The sequence below is a fragment of the Oreochromis aureus genome, linkage group 4, assembly GCF_013358895.1.
Source record: "Oreochromis aureus strain Israel breed Guangdong linkage group 4, ZZ_aureus, whole genome shotgun sequence".
NCBI classification, from domain to species: domain Eukaryota; kingdom Metazoa; phylum Chordata; class Actinopteri; order Cichliformes; family Cichlidae; genus Oreochromis; species Oreochromis aureus.
In genome coordinates this window covers 30472266-30484528 of record NC_052945.1, presented here as the reverse complement: position 1 = coordinate 30484528, position 12263 = coordinate 30472266, and the positions used below count along the sequence as shown (strand labels likewise).

The following is a 12263-nucleotide window of genomic DNA, read 5'->3' as shown; positions in this document are numbered from 1 at the left end:
TGGCGCTACTCGGTCACAACACAGTCAAACTAAAAGACCCGGTGAAGAAGACCAGACGTGAAAGAAGAAAACTAGAGGACGTGACTGTCTGAGTGACTGAAAAATGGCTTTGAGGGCATGTTTGAGAACCAAGCCGGGTTTAACAGGTAAGTTTGGGAGTTTTGGGGGAGAAAGTTTGAGTTTGTGCGTTTTTATTTCCTGAAAAACACCGAGCTGCTGCTGCCGACGGTGCACTGCAGAAACTGGAGCAAAGGTCGCAGCACAAAGTCTCCGTACGTGTCTCTTTATGTCGGTGTGTGCAACTCCACTCACCCACAACACGGGAGCTGAGAGGGAATTACATACGAGGCTAAACGTGTAAAGAAGTCTGTTTGTTATACGCTGCACGTCAAGTGTTAGCTTTAGCTGTCTATCACAGAGGCTGTGAAAACAATAGCTCACAAAAACATTTGTTTTTCTGTTCATTAGCGAAAGAAAAACATATTTTCGTGCATCATTTCAACTCTTGATCTCTTCAAACTATAAAGATGACTGCACATTGATATTTGATTATATCAAATTCTGTTGCAATTATGCTATATGGCTTTAAACTATCCTTAAGTTTCCCGTCTTTTGAATGTGTGTGTGTTGCTACTTTGTGACCGATGTCTTTGAACTGACCCAGTGTGCTCTGTGTTTCCCTGCAGGTCTTCTGTCCCAGCTCTCCTCCTGCAGCAGTCATGGTGCCGCTCGCATGTCTCCTGCCCTTGTTGCTCAGCGGAGGAGCAGCTCCACCTCACAGAAGATCAAAGTGGATTTTGACCAGAGCACAGGTGAGCATTTTGCTAATACAGACTGTGCAGGTGAAAGGATGCTTTTTAAATGAGACATGAAGTACAGCTGTAAGTGAGTTGCTTCTAAATATTTAGGAGAAAGTTATGTAAATACAGCTGTGTGTGGCAAATTCAGCTGGCTCTGCCTCTCCAGTAAGTCTCTTGTCTCACAGACTCTAACTCCCGTGTCTTCAACTCCAGTTGGCACATGAGGCAGTTCTCCAGCTGTAGCATGTTCAGCTCAGAGTTGAGCGAGCACTACGATCACCAGGGGGAGTTGGAGTCAGTCTGCTGGACTAGAAGTAGCCAATTACATCAAGGGCAGCCACAACAGAAATACTCTGACTGTTAACAGACCTGTGACTCACCAAAGCTGCATTATAATGAAATTAAATAAAAGTTATTGTCTAGTATAAAAAGAGCGTTTTTAGAAGCTGGAGACGTGTAGCAGGCTTAGAGCAGCGTGATGGATAATGCAAACCAGCAGAAAAGCAACTGTTTGAATATTTAAAGCAACAGTTGTTGATGCTCAAGGCTATTAACCAACCCAGGGTGGTGTAATACACTTTGATAAAATCTTCTTCTCCATCAGAAAAAGAATGTTAGTATATTTATTATACTATAATAAATATCGTCTTATATATTACCCACCTCCCAGTCTGACTGCGAGGAGACAGAGGTGGGAGGGGCCAAAAAAACCTGCCAAATAAAATATGTGGATCTGGTGCTGTGATGACTGACTGAGCCGGTAAAGCCATCAGGAAAGTGTTTACTGAGGTTAGAGCTTCTCTCAGACTTATATAGGGGTGTGAGTGTCATTGATATTGATAGTGCCGTGTAGAGTGAAATCTAATAACGTGAGTGATTAAAGTAGAAAAGAATTTATCAGTGTGGCGGCCCCAAAAGCCCCTCCTCTCACCACACCCAGAGCAGAGCCAAGCCGCTGGGAGACCGCTGAGGTGAAGATGATGTTGATGAGTTTCTCACATCACTGTCAGTCCAAGTAAAGCAACTAAGCGGGTGGATACACCCGTACAAATCAATATTGTCTCACCCCATTGAGTTCATTAGTCGGATACAAAGTGCAGCAGGCTGGCGATCGCTCAGGTTGTTTGTCTTTCCTCTCACGGAGTGAGACCGATCATTTATTTGAGTTTAATCCAGTGTGACCTCAGCTGCCGTCATCAGGAGACGCAAAGCATGCAAAATCTCCATCGCAGGTTTCCTGACGCAGCGATCACTGCAGCATTCAAGTGAATGATCATTGCCTCTGTGTCTCTGCAGGTGTGGCAGTGATGCGCATGCAGAGTCCTCCAGTCAACAGTCTTAGTCTAGAGTTTCTCACTGATGTCTGCATCGCTCTGGAGAAGCTGGAGATGGACAAGAGCTGCAGAGGCCTCATCGTCACCTCGGTACAGTTAAAGCAACTTTGTGCAGATGGACTAACATTTGTGTTACGGTGAAGTCTTTCATGTTTACAATTCCACAGCCGAAGCTTGAACATGTACCTTAAGCTGTGGTTTGCCCTCTGAGTGTATTTTGAGTTAACTGTGCTGTTGTTATAATGACAGTTTATCCAGCAGGTTTAGCTTCTTGATGTGTTTTACCCTGAAATTCAGAGCCAGCCCAAAGTGTTCTCAGCTGGGCTGGACATCTTGGACATGTATGGGAAGAGTCCAGAGCACTGTGTGGAGTTCTGGAAAGCTGTGCAAGAGATGTGGCTCAAGTTCTATGGCTCCAACATGATCACTATAGCAGCAGTCAATGTACGTACAGAACAACCCAGCACCTACCTCCACACTGTCTGTACCTCACACAAGGACAGAGTGGTGCATTCTGGGGGGAAATGACACTGAAATAAGCGTGTGGGCCTCTCGTTACTCTTCACCCAGGGCTCCAGTCCTGCAGGAGGCTGCCTGCTGTCTATGACATGTGACTACAGAATAATGGCGGATAACCCTCGTTACAGCATCGGTCTCAATGAGACCCAGCTCGGCATTGTAGCACCTTTTTGGTAAGAAATTACACCAACAGGATTTACAAGACTAATTCATAGTACCAGTAGCAAGGTAGAAACCACAATTTACATGCATTAGTCTCATTTAAGCTCAGGGAATGCGAGAGATTTGCCGCTCCTTATGCGGTTAGTTTCTTCCGTGGTTCTCCTGCGCTGTAACGCTGCTGCTCATGTTGTGGAAATAAAAAGAAAGAACTCATTTCAGTCTCACTGCTGTTCATCTTTTTGAATCGGGATCTGTATAATCTTGTGCCAAAGCCCCTAAAACCAATAAAAACTTCTCCGTTTAAAAACTTTAATTTTGTGCTTTATTAATATTTTACACGCATCCTTTTTTTTTCTTTTTTTTTTTTTTTTGTCACTGTAAAACTACTGCTGCAGGTTTAAGGACACTATGATAAACACAGTCGGACATCGGACCACAGAGATGGCGCTACAGTTGGGGCTGCTCTACAGCCCTGCAGAGGCCTTGAAGATAGGATTGGTGGACCAGTTGGTCCCTGAAGACCAGGTCCTCACTACAGCCACAGAGACCATGACCAAGTGGTTGGCTATACCAGGTATACTGCGCCTTAAGCTGTCCACTCTAGTTATACTTGTCATTTTTTCCACCTGTGGTGCTGCAACTTGATCTGCACAATATGTTTATGTGTATGTCAGGTGAATGTTACCAAAAAGATTCACCTGAGTCAAAGTTTCTAATCTTGTTTATATTCAAAATAAAATAAAAGGTCTGACAGCTTTTTAGTCATTAGGTCATTTGACCACATTTTGAAGTCAAGGTAAAAATTTACATAAATCATGAAAATAATCTGACATTGTCAGGGTGAAATAGCTTTGACCCTACTGCAAGCTTTCACTTACGTTCTCTTCCTGTAGCGGCTGCTGCTCTGCTGCTGATATGTGGCATAATAAACACAGGAAAACTTAGTGTAATAGATCGTCCTATTATCTCAATGCCTGCTTTGGGTTTTTTTCAGTCAAACAGATGTTAGATGGAAATGTGTGATCACCTCTGTAAAATCTGAAGTTTTGGAGCATTCAGGTGGTTAATTCCACAGTCTTCTCAAGGTCGAACTCTACAGTAAACAAAACAAGAGCTACATCTCTGAGCCTACAGGCTCAGTTAGCGTGTTAAAACTTGTCAACATTTCAAGACCAAACAAGCAAGGCTCATTTGACACCAAAGCGGAAATGTTTGAACATAATGTTTCAGTCAGTGAGTCGACCGTAAGCATGTCATGATCCCTGTCACAGCAGCAAACCTACAACAGACTTGCTGAAAATGAAAAGAGTCGAGGTTTTGCAGTGGCCCCGTCAAAGTCCAGACATCAGCTTGATTGAAGTGCTGTGACCTTATGAAAGAATCCCCCCCCCAAACCTCAATGAACTGGAGCAACACTATAAAGACGAACCGACCAAAATTCCTCCAATGATGTGAGACTGAAGGTCGTGCAGTCAATAATGACTTCATTGCTGTTCAAGGTGGTTCTACAAACTCTTTATCAATGTATGTTTGTTTTAAGGTAAGGTGGCATGAACCTGCATGCTAGGGAGCTGTAACCTCGTACCTCAGAAGTGTTGATATGGGTGTATTACCGTCTTTACAGTAGTATTTAGTAAATCCTAGTACTTGGGAGGATGTGCAGGAGGCGGAAAAAGAGTATAAGCTTCCAGCAAATCATCCCTGTTAGAAATGTCACTTTCCCACATAAGAAATAAAAGGTGCTCCACAATAGTGCTGTAATTGAATACTTGTATTTTGCAATGAATTCAAGCACATCTCAGTATTCATAGAAGAAGTTGTATATTAATGCACAGCAAATATAAAGAAAGTCCTTAAATGTTCATTTGTTTCATTTGCAGATCACGCCAGACAGCTCACAAAGTCCATGATGAGGAAGCCAACCATAGACAAGCTGACGTCTAACAGAGAGGCTGATGTCAATAACTTTGTCAAGTTCATCACCAAAGACTCTATTCAGAAGTCACTGGGCATGTATCTGGAGATGCTTAAAAGAAGAAAGGCTTAGAGAGGGAAAACATATTTGCACACTAGAGTGACTTTGTTGCACCAGTTACAAATGTGGACCAGAACATGGGGTGATCTGACATTAAAGAGTGAGCAGTGTTTGGGGGATAAAACACGTAGCATTTACACCTTAAGGGTTTTAAAATAAAAATGCATGAAGTTAGGGTGTGACTTTTTGTTTTTGTTTAAAGAACTGTACACTCAGGCAACCTGTCAAGCCCTCTCCATCACTCAGCATTAACTGCAGTGTGGTTACGTAAGCAAACTGCTAATTGTTGCAAGAAAAAAGTCTCAGTCACAAAAGTTGCACATATGAAGAACTGTAACAGCAAATCTGACCTTTAGTGCATCTAAATGTGGCAAAGCCTTTGTCATCTCTAACAAATGTTTGGTTTTTACTGTGAAATATCAGAATAAATGGATTCATACAATAAATTGATTAAAATGCGTTGTTCTCATTCATTATCACTGTAACTCAGAGGTCTCTACTTTCAAATGACAGTTGAGAATGTTAAAAAAAAAACAGTAAAACCAATCAAAATGAAATGTGAAATCTTGCATTCTTATAACAAAAAGCATTTTTTGTTCTTTTTAGTGTATGTTCATGTTTTGGAAAATTGAATCAATATACACTATTCAAAAGAACCTGAGTGAGTAACACAGTCAGCTGAACTTCAGGGATATCTGTGTGCAGTGTCTCCACACTCCTTCACTGTCACATCCGTGTGTGACAGGCGTGACATCTGCTTTGGTATTCCCTTTTTCTTTGAGCACTACATTTACACATTTGATAGTTTTACTCTTAAATGTGTTAGGATTTTTCAAATGTGAGAGTCGTCTATTAAGCCTACAGCTATAAGTCACTAATGTGACTCCTGAAAAAGTAAATGTTCTTTCTTTGTAAAGAGAAGATGAAATCAGCATGTGTTGACTTTAATATTACATCGTCAGGGGAAAGAAGTATTTTGCAGCAGCTGGGTATTGAACTGCGAACCTTCCAATTAATAGAAGACCTGAGCTACAACAACCCCAACTGAACTGCGATTCAGCCAGGACAAGCAGGGCAAGCAGTGCTTGCCTAGTCAATTATACCAAAGCATAAGTGATCTCTGTGTGAGTTCCATGCTTCTACATCACTGCCATCTTGAGGCTGCAGTCAGCTATTGTCACATTTCTCTTGGATGCTGTTAGAAACTAGTGTCTCTATTTCCCAGGTGTGTCTGTCTTGCTTTATTAGCTTTTTAGCCTGATTTTCCATTTCAGTGTTTAAAAATCCCAGGTTAGCATATGTAGTGAACACATGTCAGCTTTACGGTAGTGTCGAAGATGATTGAAAAATAATCTTTAATTAACACAATTTTTTTCTTTTGTTGTGTACGGATGCATTTACTGTCACAGATTCTCTTCCTGTATTTTAATAATTGACTGAAAAGTATGGAAGAGGAGTATTATGGCTGTGCAGGGCGATTGAAAGTGGGAGATAAAATTTCAAGAAAAAAAATATTTAATGTCAAGATTAAAGTTGTAAATTTCAGAGAAAAAAAGTGGCAAGAGTTAAAGTTTTAGAGGAATGTTTTTCCAACATTTTTGGCATATTTTGCAGGTTAGTGTTTTGCTGTGTGTATGAGCTGTTTTGGGAAATGAATTTGAATTTTTTAGAAATTCAAAACTGAAGACATTTAAGCAGACAAGGGAAATGAAATAAAATACAAATGCGTTATTAAATCTAAACAGATTTTCCAAATCAAGAAAGGGTCTTAGTAAATGTTCAAAAGAGACTCGTTTCACACATGTATGCTCTACTGCAATAAGACACTGAATTCTTGTTTTTCCATCCCAGTTCCAAGACACAGGTTTTCTTTAGTAGCTTTATTGTGCATTTGCATTTCATGAAGCTGTGGTTGACAGTAGTCCCCCAGTTGAATGATCATTGTGCTGGCTGCAGATTGAGCACGATGTGTGGAAAGCTTGTGGAAGTCACGGTTCAAGCAACGCGAGCCTAACTCAGCTTCACCTCCACGGGGAAGTGGTCGCTGACAGCCAACGCCTGAGAGACAGAGACATCATTCTTTTAATGGCTCACAGTTTGCTGCCACGGACAGCTTCAGTTTCCACAGTTAAACTGATTTTTTCCCAGTGCACTGTGCTGAAAAACTCAATGTGCCTGCATGGTAATGCCATCACTACAGTATACATTACATTAGTGATTTTGTTTGCACCTCTGTGGTCATTACTACAGCCATTGCTTTACAAAGGTACTCAATTTTCTGTAGCTCAAAGCAGATATTAAAAAAGCAAAAGTGCTTTAAAACTGCGTTATTTCTAATGGCCAGCAGGGGGCGACTGTTTTGCCTTTTGTGTAGAATGGCTCTCTTATTATTGGAGCTCAGTAAACATTCTGCTGATGAGTTTATGGTCTCAGTTGCAGTGAACACAGCATTAAGTTAACTTTTTATATTAATGTTTCCATTAGCGTCAATGGGGAATGAGGCAGGTTATGCTTTTTAGTTAAACTGAGTTTTTATAGAGATAAGGATTGAAATTCATCTGTTACCAGCTTTTGTGTGAGATTCAAGTCCGTCTTGTAGTTATACACCTTGGCACTGTTTTGCACCACTCCTCTCATCATGTCCGTTGTGACCACAATCCTGCAAATACAGAAAGATGATTGGAGTTTAGAGTTTGTGTGCAAACATGAGAACGACCTGCCACAATCTGTGTCTACCTGTCGTAAGGGCAGGCAGTTTGCGACACGGTAGTGTCGGCCGCATCAGTGATCAGCCAATGGAAAGTCTTGTCAGTGAAGATGCGGATCTGCTGCCAGTCAGACCTGGACACATAACTGCAACCTGCATTGAAGTCACCCAGCAGCACAATGTCCTGCAGGGGAGAGTAGTGTGATTCAATGTGTGTTTTTTTCCACACAAATTCACCAAATAAATGATTTTTACGTGTAGTCTGTATATACACTGGTGTTCCAGCGAGCGCGGACATCTAACACCACGTCATAGAGAGCATTTAGCTCCTTAACAGCTGAGCCAGGGCAAGTGTGCTGGGGGATCAGAGTAAAGTCTCTCACAGCTAGGAGGAAGAGAAGAGAACGAAGGAGAGTGTTGAGAGTTACAGAGGCACTTACACTGCATGATAATGATAACTAGTGCCTAACATGTCCCAGGAACTATCACGCACAAATGTTTGAATGAGGAAATCCACATCATTATCAGTGTGATGGAGAATCAGCTGAATAACTCTTGTGCTGATGCCACAGCACCAAAGCATACCAGTGTTTTTGGAGGAGAACATTACGACAAATGGCTTCCTGCTAAAGTTGTGCTGGACATCATCATAGGTGTAGTTTTTTGCCACAGATACCAACGCCTCTCTGTGGAGAAAATATACCGCATCACCACCTTTTCATTTGCTGCCAGTGTGTACTTTATTTTCAAAACTGTCCAGTTGCTTCTCGGGACAAATTTATTGTAGTTCTGCTTTTGCCCCCTTTTTAAATCACTTCTTCTGAATTCTGAATGAGAAACAGTGTGTAAATCAATAAGATGTATATTTATGCCAGAAAAAAGATGGAGGGAATTTACCATTAAATTACTTCAAACATGCCTCAGACACTACAAACATGCTGAAAATATTTTTTAATCAAGTTGTTTTGAATGGTTATTTGACAAACTTAAGGGAGGTTCTTTAACCCTCTGAGGTCTAAGTGATGATGATGATCCAACACTAATCCCGACTTTAACATTAACCCTAGCCAATGTGAACATGTCATTTTTATTTTTGTTAAATTGTTTGGCTTGCCATTTATGAAACAAAGAAAACAATCATTCTAATTTAAACACAGGAAAAACTATTCACATTCTGCCATGAAAAAGACATTTTCCCTTTCTACAAAATACATATTTAGAGTAGGGTTAGAGCAAGAAACTGAGAAACTACAGCACTAAAAATGCTTTTTACACTGCATCACTCCAAAGAACCACTTTTTGTTGCAGATGGCCCCGCCCCTCCCTGAGCCTGGTTCTGCTGGAGGTTTCTTCCTGTTAAAAAGGAGTTTTTCCTTCCTAGTGTCACCAAAGTGCTTGCTCATAGGGGTCATATGATTGTTGGGTTTTGCTCTGTATGTATTATTGTAGGATCTACCTTACAATCTAAAGCGCCTTGAGGCGACTCTTGTGATTTGGTGCTGTATAAATAAAATTGAATTGAATTGAATATTATTTCTCTGGGTGTAGAGTAGAGACTTGGACTAGTTTCCTTAAGTTGCCTTTCATCTTGGTGTACCTGTACAGGAAGAGATATCGCTCTTTATAGGTGCTCGCACCGAGAGGCTCACTGACGATGTACATGTACTGAGGAGAATCTCTGGGGGAAAACACAAAGACACACACACACCACACTTGTAGAAAATGTTTCCATGTTTTTGCATTTCATGCTCAGTGTTACTCTGAATGTTCCAGGTGTGTAGACAGTCTCACTTGTTGACATAATCCATGAGTGTTTGGGTCGCTGAGAGATCGCTGTCTCTGACCTCTTGGATCAGAATGACGTCATAGCGTTTGACAATCTGCAAAACACAAACATAATAAAATAAAATAAATCACCTGATTGTCAGTCTTGCAACATCACATTTGTTTATATTTTAACTTGTAGTAAAAAATTCATGTGTTTAGCATTGTTCTAGATTGCAAAGGCAATCCTAGATGTGTTGCACATCCAGTTATTTCATTGATCATTCCTTAAGCATTAAGCACAGAGGTGGGAATATTCAGGTTTACGCCTATAACAGGCCAAACAATCCAAAGCATTCCTCAAAATTCTATTAAAACTATTTTAAAACACACACACACACACACACACACACACACACACACACACAAAGATAACACTTTTGGATTGGTTTTGAAAGCACTCTGACCCAAATTGCATTAAAATGGGTAGATGTAAACATTTTTTACAAACTGTCATATCTACCAAAGAGGGAAAGGTTCCAGACCTTGGTAATGATGTTCATCAGAGTGGCATTGGAGGCTTTGGTGTCCCCGAAGGACTTGATGTTAAAGGCTCCCAGCAGCAGCGAGTTGGAAAGATGCAGCAAGGTCAGAAAAAGCCCCAAACTGCACACCAAATGCACCCTACACCAAACAGGTTACATGTTTTAAAAAATGACTTATAAATCATATGAAACACTGACACTTACAAATTAGTTGACATTTATTTTACATGTATGTATGCAGTTCCTAACCTGTGCATTAAAAACTGATTTGCAGGCTAAAGTAAGCACTTTCCTTTCATTCGATGTTTTTCAGCCATAAAGTCCAGTTTTGGACTTCATGGCTTGAGGTTACTCCAGTCATAAAGGAGGTTACTCCAAAAGCTATTGTGGAAGAGCAAAGGTTGACAAATATGGAAACAGAGCTGTATTTATACTCTGATGGTTTGCATGTGCTGTTGAAGTGTGTTTGTAAAAGCACAATCCGTTACTGCAACAGAAAATACTATTATATTTGCCTTTAAAGGTGCATGAAAGGAAAAATAAATTAGTGACAATGCACAAAAGTTACTGTAATGCTGCTTTATCCTGAAAACTCCATTCTAAACAAGAAACTGGCTCACAGTATTGCACCGAATACAGCTCAGATGTTTTTGTAGCAAGTAAGAGTGAGAGGTCCATACCTGCTCCTGTATGTCTGCATGGTAAGGAGTGGCTTGAACTCTTGAATCAACCTTCTGAATGCTCCTGAAAGGCTTCTCTCAAGAAATGAGATGGGGAGACTGACAATTCTGCTGAAATGAGCAGAAGCTGCTGAGAATTATGCTGATATGAGGTGAAATGGTTGAAAATTTTGCAGAAAAGAGGTAAATCAGCAGAATTTCTGCTGAAAAGTGGTGAATCAGCAGAAATTCTGCTGAAAAGTGGTAAAGAAGCAGAATGTTGCAGTGAAAAGAGGTGAATCAGCAGAATTTCTACTGTAAAGAGGTTTTTGCTGAAAACAGCTGAAAGAGCTGGAATATGTGCTGAAAAGTGGTGAAGCAGCTGAAATCTGTGTTGAAAACAGTTCAAAAAGTTCAAATGAGTACTGAAAATATTGTTGCCACAAGCGGGATTTGAACCCGGGCCACCCGCTCTGAGAACGGCTGCTCATCTCACTGAGCTAAAACACAGCTCAACCGGGCAAGGAAAACTAGTGACCCCACTGATAATGTGGCAGAAATGGGCAAAAAATATTGCATAAAAAATTCAATATCTCAAAAAGTATAGAAGTTATGATTACCAAAAGTCATAGCAGTCGTTAGCAGAAAGAGCAGAATTTTTTAAGATTTGAACGGTGAAAATAGCACAAAAACTGAGGGAGTAGTTAAGCGGCGAAAAACGTACGGAAGCAACCAGAATAATAAAGAACTAGAAAAATTTGCATTTCCTGCGAAAATGCTGTGTGGATGCCTTAACGCTGAAGCTGTCTGCTGAAAAGCTGAAAAAGATGAAAAGTTGCAAAAAGTTGTATGGTGGTGAAAAAAGAACATCACCCTGAGCAGGATTCGAACCTGGACCTTCTGGGCTCAAGGCGGCTACTCATCCCTCTCTGCCAAACTCATTCTCACAAGGAAGGAGATGGAGAGACTGACAATTATGGTGAAATGAGCAGAAACTGCTGTGAATTGTGCTGATAAGAGGTGAAAAGGCTGAAAATTTTGCAGAAAAGAGGTGAATCAGCAGAATTTCTGCTGAAAAGAGGCAGAACAACCTGGTTCTGCTCAAATTCACCAATCAGAGGTACTGCTTCTGTCTGCTTCATCAGGCTGTTTACTTGTATGTATTTCTGCCATGGGGTGTTGACAAGAATCTGAGGTCCATATTAGAAAAGCTGCTAAAATCATAAAACTTTGCAGAATTGTAATAAATTAGCAATATAAATTACAGGTCTGTGATAGTGTATAAATTTGTAGTGAAAAAAAAAATGTTGAACAAGGTGGGATTGAACTCACAACCTTTGAGCTGCAGAGCCGTGTCATCACTGATTGCGCCACTTGGAAAGAGGTCGGGGGTCTGAAAGACAGAGTCTTCAGCAGTCAGAATTAGATCGCGGTGAGAGGCGAAAAACGCCATTTTTTGATGTTACAAAACGTCGTGTAACTCAAAAACTAGGAGGGCTAGCGGCATAATTCTTGTACTGGGTGAATCAGCGGACTTTGGTGTACTTTGACTGCGATTTTCATTGCTCTTTGTACCTCCGTCGCGGAGATATGACGAGAAGAAAAAACGGCTTCATTTTCGGGAGTTTGAAAACTGAGAGGAGGACAGATTTCCACCCCTCAAACAAACGTAATTCATTGCTCAACGGTAAGATAATTGTAAAAACTGCTTCCACTGTGAGTGTCAGCAGTGTCTGAA

General features: G+C 40.8%; 2 protein-coding genes across 2 annotated transcripts; one reads left to right on the top strand and one right to left on the bottom strand.

Moving 5' to 3' along the window:
- Positions 1-5309, top strand: eci1 (enoyl-CoA delta isomerase 1). Its single transcript, XM_039611744.1, has 7 exons — positions 1-146; positions 687-812; positions 2097-2224; positions 2432-2578; positions 2705-2826; positions 3211-3389; positions 4696-5309. The coding sequence occupies exons 1-7, from the start codon at positions 104-106 to the stop codon at positions 4860-4862; spliced, it is 912 nt and encodes a 303-aa protein (XP_039467678.1). The 5' UTR covers positions 1-103; the 3' UTR covers positions 4863-5309.
- Positions 5310-6715: 1406 nt separating this feature from the next.
- LOC120440002 (deoxyribonuclease-1-like) lies at positions 6716-10621 on the bottom strand. Its single transcript, XM_039611560.1, has 9 exons — positions 10547-10621; positions 9867-10005; positions 9349-9437; positions 9155-9235; positions 8143-8243; positions 7830-7942; positions 7587-7741; positions 7416-7509; positions 6716-6908 (listed from the first exon to the last, which is right to left on the bottom strand). Exons 1-9 carry the CDS (start codon positions 10564-10566, stop codon positions 6861-6863), a joined length of 840 nt encoding a protein of 279 aa, XP_039467494.1. The 5' UTR covers positions 10567-10621; the 3' UTR covers positions 6716-6860.
- Positions 10622-12263: the final 1642 nt, after the last annotated feature.

Excerpts from the sequence above, each read along its gene's own strand:
- eci1 (XM_039611744.1), top strand. The coding sequence starts at position 104 with ATGGCTTTGAGGGCATGTTTGAGAACCAAGCCGGGTTTAACAG. Across the intron at positions 2,225-2,431 it reads GAGGCCTCATCGTCACCTCG|AGCCAGCCCAAAGTGTTCTC; the intron begins GTACAGTTAAAG and ends CCTGAAATTCAG. Across the intron at positions 3,390-4,695 it reads CAAGTGGTTGGCTATACCAG|ATCACGCCAGACAGCTCACA; the intron begins GTATACTGCGCC and ends TTTCATTTGCAG.
- LOC120440002 (XM_039611560.1), bottom strand. The coding sequence starts at position 10,566 with ATGCAGACATACAGGAGCAG. Across the intron at positions 10,006-10,546 it reads ATGCAGACATACAGGAGCAG|GGTGCATTTGGTGTGCAGTT; the intron begins GTATGGACCTCT and ends TGTTTGGTGTAG. Across the intron at positions 8,244-9,154 it reads CGATATCTCTTCCTGTACAG|AGAGGCGTTGGTATCTGTGG; the intron begins GTACACCAAGAT and ends TTTTCTCCACAG.